General features: G+C 48.3%; 1 protein-coding gene across 1 annotated transcript in view; it reads left to right on the top strand.

The window, feature by feature from the left end:
* Nucleotides 1-24,467, top strand: part of SMARCD3 (SWI/SNF related, matrix associated, actin dependent regulator of chromatin, subfamily d, member 3) — a 40,047-nt gene extending 15,580 nt beyond the window's left edge. Inside the window, exons 4-12 of the mRNA XM_010194704.1 lie at nucleotides 7,945-8,067; nucleotides 9,779-9,874; nucleotides 10,350-10,451; nucleotides 11,860-12,021; nucleotides 14,011-14,108; nucleotides 17,028-17,163; nucleotides 20,202-20,324; nucleotides 23,396-23,497; nucleotides 23,980-24,467. Coding sequence (XP_010193006.1) covers nucleotides 7,945-8,067; nucleotides 9,779-9,874; nucleotides 10,350-10,451; nucleotides 11,860-12,021; nucleotides 14,011-14,108; nucleotides 17,028-17,163; nucleotides 20,202-20,324; nucleotides 23,396-23,497; nucleotides 23,980-24,033 — 996 coding nt within the window. The 3' untranslated portion in view covers nucleotides 24,034-24,467. The remainder of the gene's footprint in view (nucleotides 1-7,944; nucleotides 8,068-9,778; nucleotides 9,875-10,349; nucleotides 10,452-11,859; nucleotides 12,022-14,010; nucleotides 14,109-17,027; nucleotides 17,164-20,201; nucleotides 20,325-23,395; nucleotides 23,498-23,979) is intronic.
* The last annotated feature ends 242 nt before the right edge of the window (nucleotides 24,468-24,709 follow it).

Raw genomic sequence — 24,709 nt, 5'->3', positions numbered from 1 at the left:
CACGCAGGACTGCTCCTTCAGTTGTAAGTGCAGTTATTGCACTGGTCACAGCGATGGAGTCGTAGCCTGAAGCAGTCCTTGGGAACCAGCGGTGTACGGTCTAATGTTGCTCAGGCTGTTTGTTTCTGTCTGAAGACTGGTTATTCTGGAGAAAGCGTTTCAGGCACTTTTGAGGGCAGTGCACAAAGGTGCTGGTGCTGTTGATGCCACTCGGATTTGCTGTGGGAGCCCACGCGGAGGCTGCGGGGCTGCAGGGACAGGGAGCAGGCCTGGGGTTGTGGGGGTGCAGTCCCCACTGCCTGCACCTTGTGTTGCTGCTGCCCGCAGCCCCTCCAGGCGCCCACACCTCCAGTCTGGGCCCTGCTTTGCCTTTCTGTGCCTCTGGGCACTGCTGTGCTCTCCTCTGCCAGCCCTAGAGCGGGGCAGTGTCCGTCACGACGGGCGCAGAGCCCAGCGCTGGCTCCACGCGCTCAGCACAGGAGTCCTTGTGCTGACTTTGTGTGAGACCCACGCTCAGAATTCCAGAAAGGGATTTTTTAGGGGGGGAGTCAGACAGCCAGGGCTGTGCGCAGCGTGGCTGGAGGTACAGATATAGCCAGCTCCGTGGCCCAAAGGGAACAGAAACCGTATGGCTCTGCTCCAAACGAGGAGATGTCACTAAAGAAGAATGCATTGCTGAGAGTCTGGACAGCTGGGGCCATGGTGGACTTTGGGAGTGGGATTTATTTGGCTAAGTATAGACATCTACGTTGTGTTTATTTATATGTAAGCTCGTCACTCTGGGCTCCCCTTACAGTCATGAGATTTAGTCCCTGTAGCAATGGAGTTCAAGATGCAGTTCTTATGCAGAAGTAGATGTCTGAAAGAACATAAATAATTCATGCCCTGAAAAGTGTCCATTTCTCTCCGTTGTGTAAGCCTGAGATAACTCATCGGCTGTGGGTGTAAATGTTTTAAGACTGGGATGATTTTCATCCCAAGGCTTGAATCGGGGATCTCCTGGCTGAATGAAGGGCCAGGCCCTGGCACCACAGACAGGGGCTGGGTCTCGCCCGAGCCAGGGGCTGTTATCCGGGGACTGTCGCTCTTCCACGGTGAACTGGTGTAGGACGTTGACTTTACCAGACCCAAGGCTGCCCTGTTTGATGGATGATGGGAGCCTGTGTCACACAGGAAATGGAACTGGGCAATAAAGTCTCTTCTGGCTTTAAAACCTGCAGGTTTTAGGACTGTTGCGTGACGTTGAGTTCTGTGGGTTAACTGTGGCTCGTTGCGTGTAACATACACAACGAACTTCCATTCATCAGGTTTGAACTTCTGGTCTTGCGGCATCATTTCATGTGTTCTGCTTTCTGCATGGTGAGGTAAGGGAAATGTAAACACGTCCTTCATTAGCTCAGCCCATACTTTAAATGTGTCTTTCGGGTCTGTAGTGTTCTCATTTCTATGGTAAAAAGATCAGTCACAGCAGAGAAGGAATTTTCCGGTGCACTCATCAGTGTGCACCTCCTGAGCCAGTGCAGCATTCAGCTGACAGATAAGCTGCTGTAGCTGGTTTTACAGACCGCTGTGCCTGCTACTGTCCATTTTACTCCTCTGTATCATCTGTGTGGCTTCTTGGGAGGGTTTTTTTCATTGAAGTTCTTACAGAACTCTACAGGTGTTTTTCATGTGCTGGTGTGATTCTGAACTCAGTAACTGGGTAGTTCCTTTTAGTATTTATAACACCTGCGTATTCTGCCAGGTCCCTGATTTTCTGACTTTGGGTTGGTGATTTGTAAGTTCTTGCCCACCTCTTGCTGTCGTGAGTTGCCTGACTGATTTTGTTTCTTCTGCAAGCGTTCACATTTCTGTTTCCTGCTGTTCTGGGTGAGCGATATCTCTGTATTCCAGTTCTGATGTGGACGCTGTTTAATTTGATCCTTTTGTAATGGTTGGAGTTGAACGCTTGTTATTGGTGGTCACTCTTGGTTTTGTCTCCTGCTTTCTAGTCTCCATGGGACTTTATCTTCCGCTGGTTTTTTGCTTCCTAAGAAGTTTCTGTGAGACCACATAACAGTTGCTCTGTATGCAAAGACAGAAGCACAGATTTTAATCTTTCCTGTGCTTTCTGCCTGAGGTTTTTATGCTGTGTTGAGGTACACAGAGATCCATGCTCCGGGTGTGCAGGGAGCTCTTAGCGCGGCTGTCAGTGGGACAGCCGGGTGTCCCTGGCTCGGTCGGCGATGGGCTGTCTGCTGGTATCGGAGTTAATTTGTGTGAAGGACCAAGCACAACCACCCTGGAGCTGCACTGGGAGTGCTGTGTCCTGCCTGAGAGTTCGCTGAAGGAGATTTAACTTCAGCAGCATGGAGATTTGCCGTGAGGATATCCCACAGGCCATGGTTTCTTCAGGTGCTTAGTTTCTGGTTTAACTTCTTCAGGGACTAAATGCTAGTGGAAGTTGGGAAAACCATGGCGCTATAAACCAGAGGTAGTTTTCTGAAGGATTTGACAGATTTGCAGCATTTCCCCCATTTACTTCAACGTAAAGCTGTGTGTATTTGTGTCAAGATGACGTTGAAGAGCTTGGGGAGGGGAAGCAGTGGCCGTGCTGTCCCCGCTCCCACCAGCCGCCCGTTCCCACCCGATCATTGCACGTGAGCTCTCCCGCTGCTTGTGCGGCCGTCGTGGCCGAGCCCGTTGCAGCAGTTCATCACTGACGTGGCCGATCTTCTCACATGTGCTTCCTACTCCATTTCTTTTTCTCAAGGAGAAATTATCAGTGAAACACAGTACTCTTTGGGAAAGGCTTTTCTTGTTAATATGACTGCTATTTCGGGTTCATTTTGCTGAAGACAAGTCAAAGATGCGTGTTGAAGATGTGTGTGTTACACGTAGAGAATAAGCAGATGAAGCATTTATAGATTTTTGGACGAGAGGTTGTTTGATTCACAGCATTGGTCAAGCCTCTGTGAAGTTCCCATTGAGCTTTGTCTTTCTGGGTGGCAGAGTCCCCGTGTTTCTGAAGAGGTGAGGTGTGATGCTTGCTTCTTGCCATGGAGCTGTAAGTCCTCTCTTTAGCTTTTGCTCCAAGCTGCTGTGAATGTTACCAGTAAAAAACAAGTCCACAGGTTTTGGTCGGTTGGTTTTCTGTTCTCTGAGAAGCCACCGTGCAGAGAGGAGAATAGATTTGAGATCTGTGCTATAATGTGCATTGCTAAGAAGTTTGCAGGATTTGCTGAAGGGCAGTGGCTTCTTGCCCAAGCGTCCTGCACTGCTGTAAAGCTGCAAAGTAACCAACTTGCACGTATCTGCTCTTGGGTCATTTCCTGCCTGGATGAGATGGAGTTGCTCAACTGGAGATGGAAAAATACCTCACTCCAGAGCCTTCTGGATGTGAACTGGGCATTGCTGTGGAGCCCAGGAGTCCTGACAAGTGAACCAAGTGCAGTGGTTTTGGGTGTGTGTCTTCAGCCAAAGGAAGATAGCCAATCTATCACAGGATCACAGAATCCCAGACCGTTAGGGATAGGAAGGGACCTCCAAAGCTCATCCAGTCCAATCCCCCTGCCGGAGCAGGAACACCCAGATGAGGTTACACAGGAAGGCGTCCAGGCGGGTTTTGAATGTCTGCAGAGAAGGAGACTCCACAACCTCTCTGGGCAGCCTGGGCCAGGGCTCTGTCACCCTCACTGAGAAGAAGTTTCTTCTCCAATTTCAGTGGAACCTCCTGTGTTCCAGTTTGTGTCCGTTACCCCTTATCCTATCATTGTTTGTCACCGAGAAGAGCCTGGCTCCATCCTCTATGGTCTGCATGGCGGCTGTAAAATCCCAGCCAGCACCGTTTTGGCGTTCTCCATCCTTGAGCTCAGTTTTAGCTGGCTGTGTCACCTCTGAGCTGACATCTCCCAGCACTGGACGTCCTTGGACGGTGGTGTAGCTGTGAGCGCTGCAGTTGTTGGTTTAGGAGGTCCCTTCAGGAGGGACTCAGGCCGTGCCCATGGGTCTCTGCCAGGGCGTTGCTCCATCAGGGGTGGCAGAGTCTCACAGCTGGCAGGAGAGAAGGAGCTGGTGCAAGGGAGGTGCAGGTCCAGGGAGGTGATCATCCCCCTGTACTTGGCACTGGTGAGGCCACACCTCGAGTGCTGTGTTCAGTTCTGGGCCCCTCACTAGAAGAAGGATGTGGAGATTCGGGAGCGTGTTCAGAGAAGAGCCACGAGGATGGGGAGGGCTCTGGAGAACAAGCCTGATGAGGAGCGGCTGAGGGAACTGGGCTTGTTTAGCCTGGAGAAGAGAAGGCTGAGGGGAGACCTCATCACCACCTCCAACTGCCTCAAGGGAGGTTGTGGAGAGGTGGGTGCTGGGCTCTTCTCCCAGGTGATGGGGGATAGAACAAGGGGAAGCGGCACCAAGCTGTGCCAAGGGAGGTTCAGGTTAGAGAGAAGGAGGAAGTTCTTTCCTGAGAGGGTCGTCAGAAGCTGGACCAGGCTGCCCAGGGAGGTGGTGGAGTCACCATCCCTGGATGTGTTTAAAGAGCGGGTAGACGAGGTACTTAAGGATATGGTTTAGGGGGTAGACAGGAGCGGTTGGACGTGATGATCTCAGAGGGCTTTTCCAACCCAGCGATTCTGTGACTCTGTGATTCTGTGAAAGAAAATGTGTGTTTGGAGAGCTGTGGTTTTGCCAGAGATTTCTAAGTGTATTTAATTTAAATGCCACTGCTCAACATACGTATTTCCACTGTTGGTGCTAAGTGTGCGCAGGGGGAGTCCAAGTGCTGCTGTCTGGTTCCTGGGACAGCAGGATAAGGTATCGGCCTCCTGGCACGACAAGGACAGAGCTGTCCCCAGAGCTGTTCTGAGGAGCCGGTGGTGCCACAGCACTGCAGGTGTGTGAGGAAGATCAGGAATTGTGGGGGTCAGGAAGGAGGAAACAACGGAACAGACAGGGGGTGGACGTGGTGGCAGCAGCTTCAGAAAGGTGTTTGTGGAGGCCGGGATGTTTCTGGGTCAGCACAGCGCTGCTCAGAGGAGAAGACTTCTTGGCTGTTCAGGCAGCGGTCATGGCCAGATGCCTTTCTCGCAGTGTTTTAGGCTGCTCACCAGGATGCCTCTGGCAAACCTGGCTGCGTGCTGCAGACCGGGCCTCGAGCTGCTGCTGGTGGTGCTGGTGACCCCCGTTTGCAGTTTCCTGTGTGAGTTCCTCTGGAAGGGGTGGCTCGGCTGCAGAAAGGAGCATTTGTCACCTCCAAAGGGACACTTGGCCCCCTGAGGGAGCAGGGACTGTGCTGGGGTGGGGCAGTCGGCGAGGCAGAAGGGACAAGGGGAGATTTGGGTCTCCTGGGAGAGGGCGGTGGCACAAACACGGTTGGATCTCAAGGGATGAAAAGAGGATTCTCTGTGGCTCCCCAGAAATGGCCCTGCAGAGTTTCCAGCAACCCAGGAGAACACAGAGTTGCTGGAGTAAGAGCAAGCCTGAAGAAATGAAGCTTCTTCAAGGACATGTGAGCAGAGAAAATTTGGGTTACAAAACCTTTTACTTACTTATTTATTTATTCCATTTTACCTGGCAAATCTGAGGTTTCCTCTTTACGTTCCCTTGTTCTGCTTTGTGTTCCAGTGGAGATTTTTTGTTAGATTTAAAGCCCATTTGGTGTTGGGGTCCTCTTGCAGCTGTGCAGTTGCCCCGTTTGACAGATTTCCTGGGTGTTTGGTATGAGTCGTAAGGAAAGATCTTTCTGTGGTTGCCTCTGGGAGATCATCACTGCCTTAGCGGTGTTGTAAACCCTGGTACCTTTTGTGCCAGAATCTGGGGACAGCCTCAGGGTGCAGGTTACACGTTTTGCCTGTCGGCCGGGTGTTTTGCCTGTCGGCCGGGTGTTTTGCCTGTCGGCCGGGTGTTTTGCCTGTCGGCCGGGTGTTTTGCCTGTTGGCCGGGTGTTTTGCCTGTTGGCTGGGTGTTGTTGCTTGGCGGAGGCTGAAGGGTCAGCACTGCACAGCGTTACAGGTGTCAGTGTCTGTCACACGCTGGACCCAAAGGCTGAATGGTTTTCGATCTGAAATCAGGACACATAGAAGGTAGGACAAAAGATAACTTCTGAGATAGCCATGACTTAGGATTTTTATTCCTAATTATTTCAAGTTCTGTTCTGACAACAGCGTGGAAGAATTGGGCTGATTTATAGGGGCTGCTGTGAGGAAAGGTTTAAATCTGAGAAAGATAATTTGTTGTGTTGAAGAAAGCACCGTAAATTGGAGAGAGAAATATGGGAGAAACAAACAAAAGAGCTGCAGACGCTGACTTTGGCAGAGCAGGAAAGCACAGGGAGCCCAGCAGGACACCAGTCCTGCAGTGTCAGCTGCATCTGGCTTGTGCATGACTTGAAAGGAGAATGATAAGGGGTTAGCAAAGGGAAGCAGTGGGAAGTACCGAGGAGAGGTATTTTGTATTCCACAGCGGAGCTGGACCTTGTTACTGGCTTGGGTTTAGGTGGACTGTGCAAGGAAGCTAGAGCCTGAAAGCCGGGAGAAAGACAGACATCCAAAATAATCAGCTTTGAATGAGGATGATACTGTAGAGAACGGTCTTGGTGATGAAATGTCAGACTTCAGAGGAGACAGACACGGTTCCTGTCTGCGTTTGGGGAGATACGAGGAGAGGAGCTCCAGGGTCAGGGAAGAGTGGAGATAACGTCTTTGGAAATCAAAAGAGGAGGAAATGGAACCAGTGATATAAACCTGAAATACCAATAGGGTATCCAGGAGGAACTGTGAAGAAAAAAGCTGCTTATGCAGATAGATACAGTTTTACAAATAATCCAGTGCATAATGTGCGCGAGTTAATTTGAGGAGTTGTGAATTCAGAAATGTGAAGTCCTTCACAAGTCCTCCACACCAAATAACGATTCTGGACCATTAAAAACCCCCAGTTTATATAATGAAAGAGCACTTTAGAAACAGAAATCCAGTAGGAAAGGGTGGAGGAAGAATATGGATTTCCAGGAATGTTTTTGCACAGCCTGTCATTTTCTGGACGCTTGGCGCTGTTGTAAATCCCATTTCCTCTTAGTTCATCCTGTCGGCACTGTTTCCATCAAACCTCTCTGTCGCTGCCTTCTCTGGATTTGGGAATTGTAGTCATTTTCTTGTCCCTCTTCAGACATCGATCTCCGCCTCCCACATTCCTCTGTGCCACAGTAGAGTTTAGTTTCCTGACCCAATGTGTGCGACTTCCTTCTCTCCTGTACGCGAGTGTGTGTGCGCGTGAGAGCTTTACAAGACTGGTCCTCTCTTATGTTGTGTGAAGATTGACTGCATTGACAGTTGTAGCCTTTTTGTTGTTATGTTGTGATCAGATATTTGAGATCCTGAAGAAGTGAAGTGCTGGGTAATACCTTTTCTGGAACCCACGCGTCGGAGTTAATGGCCAGGTTTCCACACGGTGTGTCTGTGGGAAACCGTTACCAGGCTCTGCGCGATGGTGAATGAGGATGGGCCGAGATGTGGTGGGTGTGTGACTTGCAGCGTTGGCTGTGTTTGTGACTGCCGTTTACAAACCCGAACTGACACAGCCGTGAGAGGCACTCGTGCAGCCCGAGGTTTGCCCACCTCCCTGGGATCTGGACAGGAAGGGCATCACGTTGTGCTTTTCTCACAGTGATTTCTGATACCTGATCCGAAGTACAGGGTGTGTATCCTCGTGGGCTTGGCCCTGCAGCCTCTTGTCTTTCTCTGCTAATGGTGGATCTTGGCACATTTGCATCGCAAATCGTGCTTGAGAGGACGTTTCAGATTCAGCTCCTCAGTGTATTTCCTTACGCATAATCAGATCTTAAATTCTTGTGTAAGTGTACGAAACATGCAGGTTCTCTACCAAACGTGCAACTGTCACCTTTCCTGTGGCTTCCTCAGGTCTTGGACTTGAACTGGATGTGTGCTTTTCTTTTCTTTGTTTGTATAACAGCAAAAGCGGAAACTGAGACTCTACATCTCCAACACGTTTAATCCTGCGAAGTCTGACGCGGATGACTCTGACGGCAGCATCGCGTCGTGGGAGCTGCGAGTGGAGGGGAAGCTCCTGGATGACGTACGGCTGCCCTGCGCTTCACGGGGCTGTCCTGGGGTGCTGGGCGTTACTGGGGACGGCAGCCCAGACAGAACAGCTCTGAGTGGCAGCACCGCTTGTTGCTGCGGGGAGGGCACCGAGTCCAGCCGGAGTGAGGAGCAGGGCTGTAATGGGGATGGCGGGGAGGGCAGCAGGAAGCGGAGCAGACTTGAGGGCAGGACAGGACAGGACAGGCAGGAGGAGGTGGGGAGAAGAGGGCTGAGGCGATTCCCCTGGCAGACATGGCAGGGCTCGGGCTGTGAGGTGTGAGAGGTCAGGCCTAGAGCAGCATGGCCTGCTGTGAGGGCAGGGTAACAGAGAGAGGCCAGGTCATCTTCCTGGGGAGGATGAGAGGGTGTGTGGGTGGGTGAGGAAAAGTTTTATCATTCTGAACTCCTCAGAAACCTCGGCGGTGGATTTGTTCTGCCCCGGGAAGGCTGGACTTCCTTAATACAAGTGTCAGCTATCGGAAGGGACTTGAAAGCTGAGTGTTTGATAGGGGAACAGCTGGAGAACAGGCGCGTATGGAGAGGGCAGGGCTTTCACGGCGTGTTTGTCTGTCTGGAGATAACTGCACGTGAATCAGCATCGTAATTCGCTGGAGGAGGAAGTGGTGGTGAAGTGCAGCATGTAATTGAAGTTCGACAGATTCAGTTTAGAGATCAGAGCATATATCTTAACACAGAAAGGTTCTTTATTGGAACAAAATAGCTTCTCAGTTACTGGCAAATTTTAAATCAAAGGAGGATGTATTTCTGAATGATGTTCTGCATTAAATAAGAAGAGATACATTGAAATCCTGTGGACTGTGTTCTGTGGGAAGTCAGATTATGTGATTATAGACCTCCCAGTTTTTAATGGAGACAGCATGAGCTGTGTGGTAAACAGCTGATACTGATATTTAAATAGAGAGGCCAAATGTAAAAGGTAATACTTTTACTTACTGTCATCTGATAAATTCGACCAAGAAATTATAATTCATAAAAAAGCCCAAGCTGTTAAAATAGAAGCTATACAGTGGCCTTAGAATCCCAGACTGGTTTGGGGTGAAGGGACCCCAAACCCCCCAGTCCAACCCCCACGGGCAGGGACACCTCCACCAGCCCAGGCTGCTCCAAGCCCCGGCCAACCTGGCCTTGGGCACTGCCAGGGAGGGGGCACCCACGGCTTCTCTGGGCACCCTGGGACAGGGCCTCACCACCCTCATGGTAAAAAATGTCTGCCTCATATCTCATCTAAACCTGCCCTCTTTCAGTTTAGAACCATTGCCCCTTGTCCTGTCACTGCAAGCCCTGGTAAAAAGTCTGTCTCCATCTTTCTTACCAAGCTCCTTTTACTGTTGCAAGGCCACACTAAGGTCTGCCTGCACAACCCCAACTCTCTCAGCCTGGCTTCCTTAGATCAATTTTGTGGCCGCCTCTGGGCACTCACAGGTGCCATTTTCACATTACAAACCAGTCCTTTCCAATAACATGAAGAGAGTCAGGGAAATCCTTTCTCCAGTGTTTGCTGTTCCACCACTGTTGAGATTTTTGCATCTTCCCCTGCGTTTGTCAGAGGTCAGACTCAATTAGATTGATCACACTAGTGGTCTATACGGGAATTAAAGTTCAAGAGAAAGAGAAAGCCTGAGAAGGAGGTGTAGACCACGTATACGCAGCCTTAAACATTTCTGTTTGTTCCGGTTGTACAGCTCAGCAAACAGAAACGAAAGTTTTCGTCTTTCTTCAAGAGTTTGGTCATTGAGCTGGACAAAGATCTGTATGGACCTGACAACCACCTCGTGGAGGTAAGGAGGCCCTGCACCCTGTGCACGCAGACCTGGCGCCCGTTGTCTGCCTTGTTAAAGCCACCTCGCGTTCATCATCTCGTTTGAGGTATTTGCAGGGTTTTCAAAGTTGCATTCTTTTTATGAACGTTGACTGATGGAGTCTACATAATCTGTATGTTCTTTATCTGTAAACCATAAACCCATGGATGCAATAGCAATGTAGCACACATCTTAGAGCACAGTGCGTGAAAGGATGAAAACATTGCGTGCGTTTTTCCAAACAAGTAAAGCAACATTGTGCACTAAAGCTGAATTGTAAGGCAGAACAAGAAATAATCTGGGGGCTTTTGTTGTGGTTTTGTGGTTATATTTCAATTGCAAGCCCTTCAGAAGGCCGGTACTTGTCTCATTCTTGTGTGGCACACTGTGCAAGATGCACCTCGATGGACGTCAGTGAAAACACAACTGTGTGACTTGTTTGTCCCTTTGGCAGTGGCACAGAACTCCCACAACCCAGGAAACGGATGGTTTTCAGGTGAAGAGACCCGGTGATGTCAGTGTGCGGTGCACGTTGCTCCTCATGTTGGACTACCAGGTCAGTGCGCGGCTTTTGGTGTGGAAAATACAGCCAAGGGTACGTAGTGCGACAGAGCAAGTTCATGCTGCCATATACATCCAAAAACAATGTACTTGGCCTCAGAAGTTCCCTGATCTCAGTCACAGGAAACAAACAAACAAAACCAATAGGCAAAATGAGGTTATTCGTCCTTGGAATAGAACATTCCATAGAAGAGGCTCCTCGGCACGGTTTCAAGCTGTTTTAAGCTGTGGTAAGGCTGAGCTGCTCCAAAAAAACACTTCCATTTCAGTTGTGGGTGTGCGCTGCCACGGTCTCCATTCTCTTGGCACAAATTATGATTTGCAGTTGTGGAGCTCACTAATCCGACCAGAACCATCCCTGGAATAGATGTTGCTGTCTTAAGGAAATTGATAGAAGTGCACTGCTGACGGGAGATGGGGTCTCCCTTTTCAGTGGCAGTTCAGTCTCAGGTACATTTTCACTGTATGACTTTGGGAACCAATTCTGTGCCATTTTCTTTCCCCTCCATGCAAGTAGCAGCTCTGCAGGGTAAAGACACTCCACTTCATGTTAATAGAGAGAAAATGTTATTAATTTTAGGGAGCATTTGAGCTAACTGACATGCTGATGTGGCCAGTGAGAATCTTTACTGTTAAAGCAATGATGTTTGTTGTGTTCACCATTATTATAAATGTAGCCTTTAAAATAGATGTCTCATATCCTTAAGCAGTCCTGATTTGTTGTAAAGCTGGCTTTGGCTGACCCAGCACCCAGCAGAGTAATCCTTGCCTGATAATGTGGCAAATGTTAGACTTGAGTATTGGTACCCACGTGAAGAGACACCGAATTCCAAGGTATCCAAGGAGAGATGCAGAGCAGGGCAGTTGAAGAGTTGTATCACAGAGGTCAGGAGAAGAAATCTCTTCCATTGACTGATGGTGGTCAGGTAACTTTTCTGGTATGCAGCAGAATGGTGGGGACATGCCTGGAAAGCAGAGTTTGTTGTTGTGAGGCAGCTGAGCAGTTACTAACAACGGTGGAAGCATCGTCCTGGCTGCATTCCCTCTGTCTGTGGTTGACCTGCAGTGGTTCAGAGGACGAACCCTCCCTGAAGCCAAATTGTGCGTCCCTGTTGAAAAGGAAGCTTCTTTCCTGAGTCTGCATGCAGGTTGTTGTTGTCTGAAGCAAGCGATACAGCTTGAGTGTGTGCATAGCTCCTGTTGAGCGTCCCGCGTCCTTTTCAAACCCTCGACGTGGTTCTTCCAGAGCTCCGACAGCAGCACATGTCCGAGCAGCCCCTGCCACTGAACAGGGTGCTGCTGAGAACAGAGTCCCCCCAGGGTTACAGCTGAGACTCGGTGCCTGTCTTTGTGTCTGCTGTTCTCTCTGTTGCCGTCTCCATCTCCTCCTCTTTCTGTTCCAGCCGCCACAGTTCAAGCTGGACCCGCGGTTGGCCCGTTTGCTGGGGATACACACGCAGACCCGCTCAGCCATCATCCAGGCGCTCTGGCAGTACATCAAGACAAACAAGCTGCAGGACTCCCATGACAAGGAGTACATCAACTGCGACAAGTACTTCCAGCAGGTGACTCCTTTTTGGACACTTTAGCTCTTGAGAGGCAAACTGCAATACCCATCCACGAATTTGGGATGGATGAAACCTAGCGATTGTTACCTTCCGGTAATGGTTTGCAGTATCCTGAGTACCAAATGGCTTTCAACAGCTACTGCAGCTAATAGAATAGCACCCTCCCCAGCCCCACATCTGGCGGTTCGGTGCTCCCATGGGAACTGAGGCCTTTCCAGGGAGGGCTTTCTCCAAGTGTTTCACTGTATTTCCCCCGAGGAACCATGAGATAATCTGAATCATGAGATAATCTGCTGATTCTGATTGCAAAATCATATGTAGACCTGTTTTCTTCCCTTCTCTTGCCCTGTTCATGAGGGCAGCAAACATGGAAGATATAATTAGAAAAGCTATTTTTTTCCTAAATCTGCTCCTGACTATAAAATACCCTCAGTGATCTGCACGATGTTTTGGAAGTAGCACATTAAGACGTTTTGTCTTTCACTGCGATCTCTAGAATTGACTGATGCCACTTTAAGGCGTCTCCACCTTTTCTGTAAATATGATTATATTTATTTTCTAAAGGTAATGCTATCTGAGCTATCACTGCCTTAATTGACTTTGTTTTTCTGTAGCTTCAGGCTTACCCAATTCATTTCGAAATACCTGAAGGTCGGGTTTGTGATGTTCTCCTGTTCAGGGAAAGCACTGGCACTTGAAATACATCAATGACGTTTTAGTGGATATTGAAAGGAAACGTTGCAGTGAAAGCTGTGTCCTAGTTTTCTTTCTAAGCTTTATTTTCTGTTATTAGTTTGTCCTACAGTGACCAGTGCTTGAAAGAGACTTAAAGGCAGCACTGGGTTTTCCCACATTTGAGAACACAAAATTCAACAAAACAATGGTGAGATTCGTGGGTATTTTTCGGAACGCAGAACCAAAGCGATCTGGGTTCTGTAGTCACTCTCTGGTTCGTTTGGTTTGGGTTTTTGGTTTGGTTTGGGTTTTTTTAAGAATTACAACATGCAGTCATTTCCATCTGTAGTGAAAATTCCATCTGAAAACCACATAAAATATTTTGGCAAAGCTATGGAGCTGTTTGCTCTGTTGCTTAGATCCATTCTCTATTTATCGATAGCCAATTTAGACTCAGTTTTGTTTGTGCCAGCCCAAAGAGGAAACGGAAAAGGAGAGGTGAAAAAGATCTCAAAAGTCCTGAGCAGAATGGCAGAGGCGACGGGGGGGGACTGTTGTGTGTTTGGGTGAATAACCAGAGGCCACCAGCTGAAACTGGCAGGTAGCAAATCAAAGCCAAACCAGAGGATCGAGCATGGGTAAATTTTGGAGCTCCTTGTGATGGGACGTGACAAATGCTAACAGTGCATACAGGTTCCAAAAGTGGCAAACTAATGGCAAAAAATACTGGGCTGTCACAAATGCAGGGTAGCTGCAAAGCTGTGGAGATGGGGAGAGCTTTTTTGGGGAGGGAGCAGCGTGCGTTTCTCCTGTTCTTACATTTTCTTTAGTATCCGCTTTTGGCTGCTGTTAAGTGGTTTTAAAATCCAAAAACGTTTTCTTGTATTTTTCTCTAGCACAAAATATTGCAGGAAACACGCCTCGAGAGAAAAGCAAAACTGTTTTTAACTTTCCTTGGGTAAAACAATAATTGTTGTCTTTATGATGTGCTGCTGCAGACCCTTGGTGAGAGCCGCGTTCGCTTCCCTCCCGTCACTGGTTCAGTTGATCCTGATGTCCCAGTGAAGGGCCCTGTGCCCTTCAGCAGCCAAACCAACAGGGGCCACCTGAATTCGTCACCGGGTGCGTGTGTCACCAGCCCAGGGTGTGAGCACAGCAGCAGCTCACAGGGACAGAAGTGACCAAAAATGCGTGCAAGGAGCCAGAATTACAGCCTTCAGAATCATCTTACTCCTGAACTGCTGATTTCTCACTCCCATTTGATTGCAGGTTGGGGTTTGGACAAGGATAACGTGCTTTATTGTATTCCAGATCTTTGACTGTCCGCGGCTAAAGTTTTCTGAGATTCCTCAGAGGCTCACTAACCTGCTGCTGCCACCAGACCCTATCGTGATAAACCACATCATCAGGTGAGCTGGGGTCTGCAAAACACTCACGGTGTAAAGTACAGAAACAGCTTCAGTGGCAGGGACCAGAATCCGGATTCTATAACTTAGTTGTGAGTTCATTCTCTGTGTCATTCTGGTCTGTAGAATTCTGAATTATTTTCAACAGAATGGCACCAGTTCTCTAGGATTATGCAAAACTTCTTAGCATTTTTATCCCTGTTAGAATACCAGTGAGATATTTGGTCAGGTGTCTTTCCTACGGGGAGAGAAACAAGAGTTTGAATCCACTTAGTGGGGGGAAAAATTGGAATTGAAGTAAGATATTGTTCACCATGAGCTGAGCTACTGTGTAAAATGCACAGCAGTATTCGAGTTTCAGAGACAGTGTCCAGTCCGTGTGCGCTCTGCTGGGATTGTGTCAGCTGTTTGGGTGTTGGTCTTATTCCAAGAACGCAAACAGCGAGGGGTCTCCGGATTTAGGGTGAAGAACGCCCGGTTCAGAGCAGCCGTTGTGACCCAGACACCGAGTCCTGGCGTCCTTGTCAAAACAGGCGTGTTTCTGGCCTGGCAGATGAAACACAGCGCCTCCAGTGACAACTGTGTGTGGGGAGGGGGATAAGGAGACTTTTGGGGATTGCCGCCTTGCTGTTGGGATATTTCAGACTTTCCCAGGTTCCTTTGTGGTTTTGGTGGAGTCTCTGATGCTGGGTGTTTAAACGTTATTGTTAACTGAGCGTAGTGATGTGATTTCCTACACAGCACTGACAACAAATATTTCTGGACATGCTTAAAGTTGGATTCCTTATTTTAAATTTGTAATAGCTATGATAAGAAGCTTGAGTATTACATAGGCTGTCAAAGGAGAATTTCGATTAATTTGAATATATAAAACAGAGTAATCGAAAGGCAGCTCGACTGCCTTGTAGCTTGGTAGCTGTGTATATTCCGTCATTGAGGACGAGTCAGTGACCTGTTTGATGGACCAAAAAAACCGAGGTCTTCAGAGGTATATAAGTCATTGTCTTGGAGAAAAATTACAAGGAACTCGTGGTTGTGTTTCGAGGGGCAGAGAGCTGGCAGGGAGGCTCTGGAGGGAGGGTGTTCTCCGTCAGGTGCACGCTGAGCAGTGGGATCTTGTGTGCAGTTGCATTCTCTGATGCGCTGTGTCACCGCTCAGCGCCTGGCAGCGTTGCGCTGCGCTGACGTCGTGCTGTGGAAAGGGGAAGGATAACTTCCTGGGAATAGGGGATGCTTCTGTCGTAGAGAAATCTGGAAATCTGGCACTGACTGTTGAGGAAGTTAGTATTTTTTAGACTTATAAAATCACGGAATAACGTACAGTAGAAGTGATTGCTGGTGGTCATCTGGGGCTCCCCCCTGGCATCTCAAAGCAGGTTCAAATTATATCAGGATGCTCAGGGCTATGGTCCAGTTGAGCTTTGCACAAACTCTCCCAGACCCCCTGCCCTGCCCCCTGCATTCAGGTTTTAGCAGTGAGTGTAGTCAGCCACTGAAGCGATTTGCCACCCGCTTGTGGTTTCACCCCAAGGAAACACCACGCAGCTGCTCGCTCGCTCCCCTCAGCAGGGAGGGGAGAGACACGGAACGGAGAGAGTGAGAAAACTCATGGGTTGAGATAAAAACAGCTTAATAATTAATTATAATAATAACAGCAATGGAAAGGAAAATAACAGAGAGATAGACATGAAACCCAGGAAAGACAAGTGTTGCACGTGAAAACAACTGCTCACCACCAGCCGAATGATGCCCAGCAAATCCCTGAGCAGCAGCACCCCCAGTTCACTGCTGGGCACGACATCACACGGACGTCCCCGGGGTCTCTGGGATCGGCTGTGCTGGCTGTGTCCCCTCCAGTGCCTGTGCACCCCAGCCTGGCTGCTCAGTGGTAGCGAGCACCTCACTGCGTTACCAGCGCTGCCTCCAGCACAAACCCAAAACAGCCCCATACCAGCTACTGTGGAAAAATAAGCGATCCCAGCCAAGATCAGCACACTGCTGCAGGGAGGGTTTAGTCACTGGTGATTTTACATTCATGTGCTCTTAATTCCCATAAATCCTCAGGCCTGGCTTGTACAAGAAGGTCTAGATCAGAGTTATTCATTCTAGTTTTAGAGTATGTGCACAGAGACTAAAACGTGATGTATTCTAAACTCATTCTAGAAGGAATAGTATTTCAGAACCACTCTGCAGACACCAGCCACTCTCCCCTGCCTCCTTTTTGAAAAAGGAAACAAAAAATGCAGTGGGGTTGAAGTGGAAATGAAATAGAGCAGAAACAAATGGAAAGCCCCCAGTCTTGGTAAAAAAACCTTTCCAGTCTCACTGATTCTGTGGTTCTATACAATGTCTTACCTGTTACTTAAATCTCCTTCAGATTAGCACCCAGAGTGGTGGTAAATAGTTCACGTGCTGCCAAAACCATACCAGAACCAATTCTGCCTATTGGAACCCAATTGGTGCTAACTGTAGTGGAGAATGGAGTTAATAGACATGATCCCAGAATCCCAGACTGTTAGGGATTGGAAGGGACCTCCAAAGCTCATCCAGTCCAATCCCCCTGCCGGAGCAGGAACACCCAGATGAGGTTGCACAGGAAGGCGTCCAGGCGGGTTTTGAATGTCTGCAGAGAAGGAGACTCCACAACCTCTCTGGGCAGCCTGGTCCAGTGCTCTGTCACCCTCACTGAGAAGAAGTCTCTTCTCAGATTTAAGTGGAACCTTCTGTGTTCCAGTTTGTGTCCATTAATATCTAAATATTAATTAATATCTAAATATTAATTAATATCTAAAGATACCCAGTCCCTAAGCTCTTTCCACAGCAGCTGCAACAGTCTTTATCACGAGTGTATTGTGGGCTGGATGGATGTTTGTTCTGATTCACTGTGGCAGTTCTCATGGTCTTCTGTTGTACTCTCCCTAGTGTTGACCCCAACGATCAGAAGAAGACGGCTTGTTATGACATAGATGTAGAAGTTGAAGACCCGTTAAAGGGACAGATGAGTAGTTTTCTTCTCTCAACAGCTAACCAACAGGAGATTACAGCATTGGACAACAAGGTACTCGGAGTGAAGTATCTCATGGCATGTGTACTCATTGCATATCTTCGTGTGGGTTTGGTGTCACACGCTGAGGACAGTAATGCTGTGAGACAAGGACTCCTCTATTGGATGTGCTTTCAAGGGATGAATCAGCCACGTGCAATGGGAATACAGAGGGGTAAGGAGCCTTCCTGCTTAGGATTTCATCTGGGGCCTGACACCGTTGTCGAGGGGATAGGAGCAGTTTCACAGGTAGCGTAATGAGTCCCCTGGCTTTCAAGAGTCATCTGAACTGTTTGACTATGACTTTTTAGTGAGAGGTCGTGGTGTCTTGCTGAGTTGCTGTACGGCAAAGCTAAGGGAATCTCCCACTGCAGATGTGCTTTGTGCGTGCATCGTTGCAGAACAGCTCCGTGCAGCAGGTGTGCCCTGGTTTTGCTAGGTTTGCATCGTACAATTCCATTTTTCTGTTCTGCAGTGTTCGATTCAGTGAGAACAAGCTGGTGTTATGGCTGTAGCTGGGATGAAGTTATTTTCCTCATATAGTTGGTGAGACTTTGTTTTGGGTCTCACCACCAGTGTTTACCCTGTCTCAAGGTCTGGTTTTCAGTCCTTTGCATGCACCTGTGGTCATTGGTTCTTTTGGTTTGGGTTTTTTTTTTAATTCCCCTTCTCTCTGCACAAGAGGACTACAAGCTGGTGTTATGGCTGTAGCTGGGATGAAGTTATTTTCCTCATATAGTTGGTGAGACTTTGTTTTGGGTCTCACCACCAGTGTTTACCCTGTCTCAAGGTCTGGTTTTCAGTCCTTTGCATGCACCTGTGGTCATTGGTTTTTTTGGTTTGGGTTTTTTTAATTCCCCTTTTCTCTGCAGAAGAGGACTGGGGGGGAAGTGGGATTTTCTGGGACAGATGACCCAGGACAGGTGATCCCCGTGGGATCCATGCTGGCCAACAGAATGTAACCTATCCCATAAACATCACACACACTAAATTGGGGAGTTTGCAGGGGATGACCCCTTGTTCCTCGGATGGTGGCCATCTCATCCAGCTCGTTCGGTTCCTGAGGTTTACCTCTCCCCCTGTTGTGTTTTTGTTATCGCACAGCCAGCATCTGCTGCTTGTGAGCTGAGTATAATTTTGATTGCCTTAGTGTCATTGTTCCTATTCTTATTACAATTCATTAGCAGTAGTAGTATTTCAGTGTGGTTTATTTTAATTATTAAGTTATCTTTATCTCAACCGATGGGTTCTTTCACTTTTACTCCTCCACGTCTCTCCCTCCCCACTGGGGAGCGGGGGAGTGAGCGAGCGCTGTCTGGTGTTGAGCTGCCTGCTGGGTTAGACCTCGACGAGGGGCAGATGTGGAGAATGCGTGGCAGAAAAATCGCGTGGCGCAGTTTGGCAGCCTTGTTCTCAGTGTTACTGAGATCACGTGCACTTCAAGTAACGTGTCGTACGGCAGTGAGCTCCACAGGCTGTGTTAGGGGTTCGTGTCGTTGGGACCATCAGCTTTTGGGACGTGTGTAAACGGCTGATTTGGCTTGGTAAGGGGTAAACGAAAGTGTCTCCTCAGAGCAAGGGAAGAAGAAGAGGTGTGGCATCGTGGACCAGAGGTGATTTATGTGACATACAGGCAGGCCCTCTAGTACAAACAAACACGTTAAACTCTGGTCTTAACGTGATTTTAAAGGGGTTTGGACACCAGCAATCTGATGGACTCTGGTAGCTGTCACAGCATCTTCTGTTCAATGCTACTGAGAAAGGTCCTCCTCAGCAGGGCTGGTTCCCAGCCTGTCTATGTCCACTTGCATGCATAGGATCATTCTGTTTCCAGTCTGGACACCTGTTCCTGTATCCGTATCAGCTCTTTTTTGAGCGTTTGCTGCATCAGAGGGCGAGCTGGGATTAGTGAAGTTACTGAAGTCGCTTCTGGGTACACGAGCATTGCCTGCTGCATTGCCATCACCCGAACCAGTGATTGCCGTGCTGCCACAGAGTCCTCTAGCGGAAACCCGGTGCATGCCAACGGATTTCTCTCCATGGCTACATCATTTTCCCAAATAGTGAATGATTTTAAGTAGACAGCAGCTCTCTCCTGTTATCTGTCCGTATCATACACTAGTGGCCTTGATGGCATAGCGAGATCAGAGGAGCATTTTTTTCTCCCACGTTAGCTGTTTTGGCAAAATAGATGCGTGCTTGAAATTAAACAAGATAGGTTTACAATCTCAAACTAGAATTGTAGCAGAACAGGGTAGCAAACGTTTGCTTTTTGTGTATGTGTGTGCAAATGACTCATTAACTGTCCTCGCATTGATAAAACCTGATTTTGTTGTCCAGGGTGTTTACAGGACCTTGACTTCTCTTTGGAGTCTTTGTTCTTCCCTGCTGGTCCGTGCTCATTTCTTTCAGAGTATTTCTGAAGATGTGACTCGTTTTCCGTAACCCTTCCACACTCCTGATTTCTCGTTGTTCACACTCCTTTTTGCAGCCATTGTGACTTTAGTGGGATTTCTTGTCAGGAAGAGTCTGGAAGTCATGGCTGTTGTGTGAGGTCATTTAACGTGGACTTGGTCAGGCAAGCACTAGAAATTTTAAGGATCACAGCAGGATAATGAAGATACAATGATGATTAATGAGGGGATTAACTGCTTTCTTGCGCTGGGTGCCATTTAAAGACATATTTGCATAGCACCTTTCCTGAAAAAAACCAGACTTTGCAGAGAAACTGATTACAGACAGGAAATCCCTACACTGTACAGCGCTGTGACTTAGCTCTTCAGCATTGTATATAGCACACTATCCAGCAGTTCAGGCAGCAAGTGAAGAGCAATCCTGTGGTACCTGTGCTGCAGATGTGCAAGTGAAGCCAAAATGTAACTGCAGGATTGTGGTTACCTCCCTCTTTAAGGGAAAAAGCCATGGGAACCTGCACACGTCTGCGGTGCAGAGTCGTCAGCTTTGCACATTACACGAACAAAGATGCTGATGGGGCTGACCTCGCTGCACCACGGGAGGAGTTCAGTAACATCTGCTTTGCTTTTCTCTCTCAGATTCATGAGACAATCGAATCCATAAATCAGTTAAAAATACAACGTGATTTCATGCTGAGTTTCTCCAAAGATCCCAAAGGATACATCCAAGACCTTCTCCGGTCCCAAAGTAGGGATCTTAAGGTGAGTTAAGGTTTGAAGAAGAACGAATAGCGGAACTGGGATGTAAGAGTTTTACCTAAATGCACATAGCGAAAACAGCCAGGATGGAGCATCGGTGGAAGGCAGTGAGGGGAATACTGCAGTCCCACGCAGCAGCACGCAGGAAAGAGCCCTTGGGCACAGCGGTGTGCGAGTCTGTGGCCACACAGCGAGATTGCAGTGCAGGGCTGTACCCTGTGAAATTAAGCTGTAAAAAAACTCAGCAGGAGCATCCTGTAGCACAGCAACACAATTTGGATGGTTTTTTTTAGTTCGTAATTTAATTTTGTTTAAGAAATAGGCAGATTAAATATCAGCTGCCTTTGAGCTTAGCTTTGAGATACCCAAGAAATGGAATGTAAAGAAATTCAGTTGTTTGCCATCAAAAATGAGTAATTAGTTCCTCATAAAGTTTCACGCTTCGTGTGTTTTACTCAGATGTCTCAAAAACAGTTGTATTGATGAGTCCATGAAATTGTTGTAATGAAATCATTGTGTCTTTCAAATACGAATGCCTAGTTTGCAGTCAGTAGTTTCCAAACATCTACTGTTACAGTTGTGATTATTGTCATTTATATTGCATTCGGAAGGGGACAGGCATCTGAAAGGATGTTTAGAAAAAGGAGCTTTTAGCCTGGAGAGCCTGCAGGCTGTGTTGTGGAGCCTTTCTGGCTGCACACGCAGAGCGGTTGTTCAGGTCCTCCCTGGCTGGCAGCCATTCCCACAAGGGCCTTTTCTGTAATGGTCTGCCCTGCTGGCAGCAGAATTGGGACTGCACAACACGACTCTGCAGGAGATGCTGATAAGTTTATATTTACCCTTGATTCTGTGACGCTGGAGCCTTGGTCGTCAGAATTTTATTTTTCTTGTAGAATCGTAGAATGGTTTGGGTTGGAAGGGACCTTCAAAGCTCATCCTGTCCTGTTCAGCGTCTCACCACCCCATTGTAAAAAATGTCTTCTTTAGGTCCGGTCTAAACCTCTTTTAGTTTAAATCCATCGCTACAGGCCTGGGTAAAAAGTCTCTCTCCATCTTTCTTGTACACCCCCTTTAAGTCCTGAAAGGCCACAATAAGGCGTCCCCAGACCCTTCTGAGCCTTCTCTTCTCCGGGCTGAACAACCCCAACTCTCTCGTCTTTTCTTCACAGCAGAGGTGCTCCAGCTCTGACCTGGACCCACCCCACCAGGTCCATCCCTGTCTTGCATTGTGGGTCCCGGAGCTGGACGTGGTGCTCCTGGGGGTTGTGATGAGAGCAGGGCAGAGGGGCACAGTCCCCCCTGGCCCTGCTGGCCACGCTGTGGGGATGCAGCCCAGGACACGGTTGCTTTCTGGGCTGTGAGTGCCCATTGACGGCTCATGTCTGGTGTTTTGACCTCCAGTATCCCCAGATCCTCCTCTGCAGGGCTGCTCTCAGTCCATTCACGCTCTGTGCTGGTACTGAGGACTGTCCCAGCCCAGGTGATGACGAGTTGCTCTTCCCTCATCCACCAGTGCAGTCACGCTGTTGAAGACTGCTGGGTTACACACACACGATTTGCCGTTGGTGACGCCGTGTTGACTGTCTCTAATACCTCCCTGCCTGCCGTGTGTCCTGGCACATCTTCCAGGAGGATCTGGTTCATAATGTTACTGGGCACAGAGGTGAGACTGGTCGGTATTTCCCACGGTCCTCCTTTTGGCCGTTTTTAAACATGGGTCTCGTGTTTCCCTTTTTCTGGTCACTGGGGACTTCACCTGACTGCCGTGACTTCAGATGTGTTGGAGAGTGGCTTAGTGACTACATAGCCAGTTCCCTCAGGACCCTGGCATGCATTTCATCGCGTCCCATGGGCTGATCTATGCCTACAATCAGGCTCTTCAGATGCTCCCAAGCCTGATGGTCTCCTCAGACAGGAGGGACTTCTTTTCCCCTTAAGGTTCAGGGGCTTGAGATATGTGAGAAGAGAGATTACCATTGAAAACTGAGGCCAAAAAAGGTGTTGATTAACTTAGCCTTCTCCATATTGGTTGTCACCAGTTCTCCTGTCTTATTTACCAGGGCAGGTGTACATTTTCTTTAATTTTCCTTCTCTGGCCAACATACCTGTAGAAGTCCTTCTTATTCTTCCCTTCCCTTGCCAAATTCAGCTCCAGCTGTGCCTTAGCTTTCCTGAGCCCATCCCTACACATCTGGCAGCATCCCTATATCCTTCCCATATACATGTCCTTGGTTCCACTGTCTGTGCATTTCCTTCTTACGTTTCAGTTTGACAGGGAGGTCCAGACTCCCGCTTTCCTTGCCCAGTTTCTTGCACATGGGAATTTAGAGCTCTTTCAATAAGAAAAATGTCTTTGAGGAGCTGCCAGCTCTGTTCAGTTCCTTCCTCCCTAGGGGCAGCTTTCCAGGTGGTCCCATTCCTTTAACAACTTGTCAGATTTTTCAAGTCTTGCTTTCTTGGCAGTTGTGTAGAGACTGGAGAATCAGCTCAGGCTTTTGCTTTGGAGTTATTGGGGTTTTCTGTTCCTTGCATTTCACTAGAGTTATCTTTCCTTAATGCCTTCCCCATCAGAACTTTCCTTGAAATCAAGGTGAGATATGCTTTGAGATAAGGGCAGCAATGGTACTGAGTGGTGCTTCAATCTGGTGTGAATACCCTAACGATTTTAAGCTGTTACCCTGTGTATGGGTAGCTACTGAAGCTCTTTGGATATATAGGCTAATAAAATACATGGTACCGGGGAACTTCTGGGTGCTGAATCTGAACTGTCCGTGCTGTTAAGTTGCTAGAGATGGTGCCCCTCAGCCTGGGCAGCTGCTGGCGTCCAGGTTTATTCCTCTGTGCAGCGAGGAGCAGAGGTGAGGAGCTGTTCACAGGTCAGGGTTTGCTTGTGACCCTCTTGTTTTGGTAGAAAGCACACGTGGTGTTCATTGTCCCTTTGATTGGGCTTACAGGACAGTCCTGAACATTTTCAATTTGGTAATGTAAATACATTTTGACTCTAGGTAGATCTGAATGTTTCTCTATCTGATAGAAGAGCTATAGTGTAAAATTGGTCTTATTTTTTGTCGCAGGTGATGACTGATGTAGTTGGAAACCCAGAGGAAGAACGCAGAGCTGAATTTTATCACGAGCCATGGTCTCAAGAGGCTGTAAGCAGATATTTCTACTGCAAGGTATGAACGAATTATCTGTGCTGCTGGCTTATGAATGGATCACAGAATCCCAGAACATGAGGAGTTGGAAGGGACCTGGGAAGCTCCCCCAGTCCAACCCCCCCAGAGCAGGATCACCAGAGCAGTCACACAGGAACACGGCCAGGGCTTTGGGTGTCTCCACATAAGGAGACTCCACAACCTCTCTGGGCAGCCTGGGCCATGCTCTGCCACCTTCACCCTGACAAAGTTTGTCCTCATCTTCAGCTTGAACCTCCTGTGCTCCAGCTTGGGACCATTGCCCCTTGTTCTGGCATTGGACATCCCAGAGCAGAGCCTGGCTCCTTCCTCCTGACACTGCCCTTTCCAAATTGATCCCCATGAATGAGGGCACCCCTCAGTCTCCTCTGCTCCAAGCTGAAGAGACCCAGAATTGGGTCAGAGTTCAGATGCAGATTCAGATTTGAATCTGCCGAACTGTACGGTTTCTCTTTCTCTTTCAGATCCAGCAGCGCCGGCAGGAACTGGAACAGTCTCTGGGAGTGCGCAACACATAAGTACTGCTCACAAGATCCCGTTGGCGTCATGACCACCAAACCAGTGGACTTTTCAGTGTTACTTAGCTCACTGTTACACATGGACCTGTTTCCTGATGGGATGGGAATGTACCATCACCACACCAGTCAGAACACCAGCTTTAGAGTGACCCTTGAAAATCTTGCCCATGGCGGGTGCCTCAAACCATTCCAGGCCAGAGACAGCACCGTACAGGTGTCAGCGTTAACGAAGATTAAAGGTTCATTCATCAACACGCATCATTAAGTTTTAGTGGAAAGTTCAGACACTACACAGCAAATCTACTGGGCTATGCATAGAATCATGAGTGGCATTGATGGGGGACGTTGAGGTGGGTGTTATAGGAGACTACAGATTTAGAGATATAAATGCAGTTCTCATCCTAAGGGTCTCGAATAGTAACTTCTCTGGAATTAGACAAGACAGTCTTTCTTTTAGCTGTGGGATGCTTTATATTCCTGAACAGAGTTTTTATTCCAGCTGGAGCAGTGCAAGAAGCCATCTCCCCACGGGAAAGAACAAAGCAGGAGGATTTTCATTCCTGGAATGAGGAGCCCCTCTGGAAGAAAGAAGTGTTGTCAGGACATCTCCTCTGCAAACTGTAATACTTCCTCTTTCCCGCAGTGAAAGGTAGACTGAATTACGTATCACTGGATG

This window comes from Mesitornis unicolor, unplaced genomic scaffold, assembly GCF_000695765.1.
Source record: "Mesitornis unicolor isolate BGI_N332 unplaced genomic scaffold, ASM69576v1 scaffold3631, whole genome shotgun sequence".
Taxonomy (NCBI): domain Eukaryota; kingdom Metazoa; phylum Chordata; class Aves; order Mesitornithiformes; family Mesitornithidae; genus Mesitornis; species Mesitornis unicolor.
The sequence above is the reverse complement of the archived record's forward strand: the minus strand, read 5'-3'. Positions and strand labels throughout refer to the sequence as shown.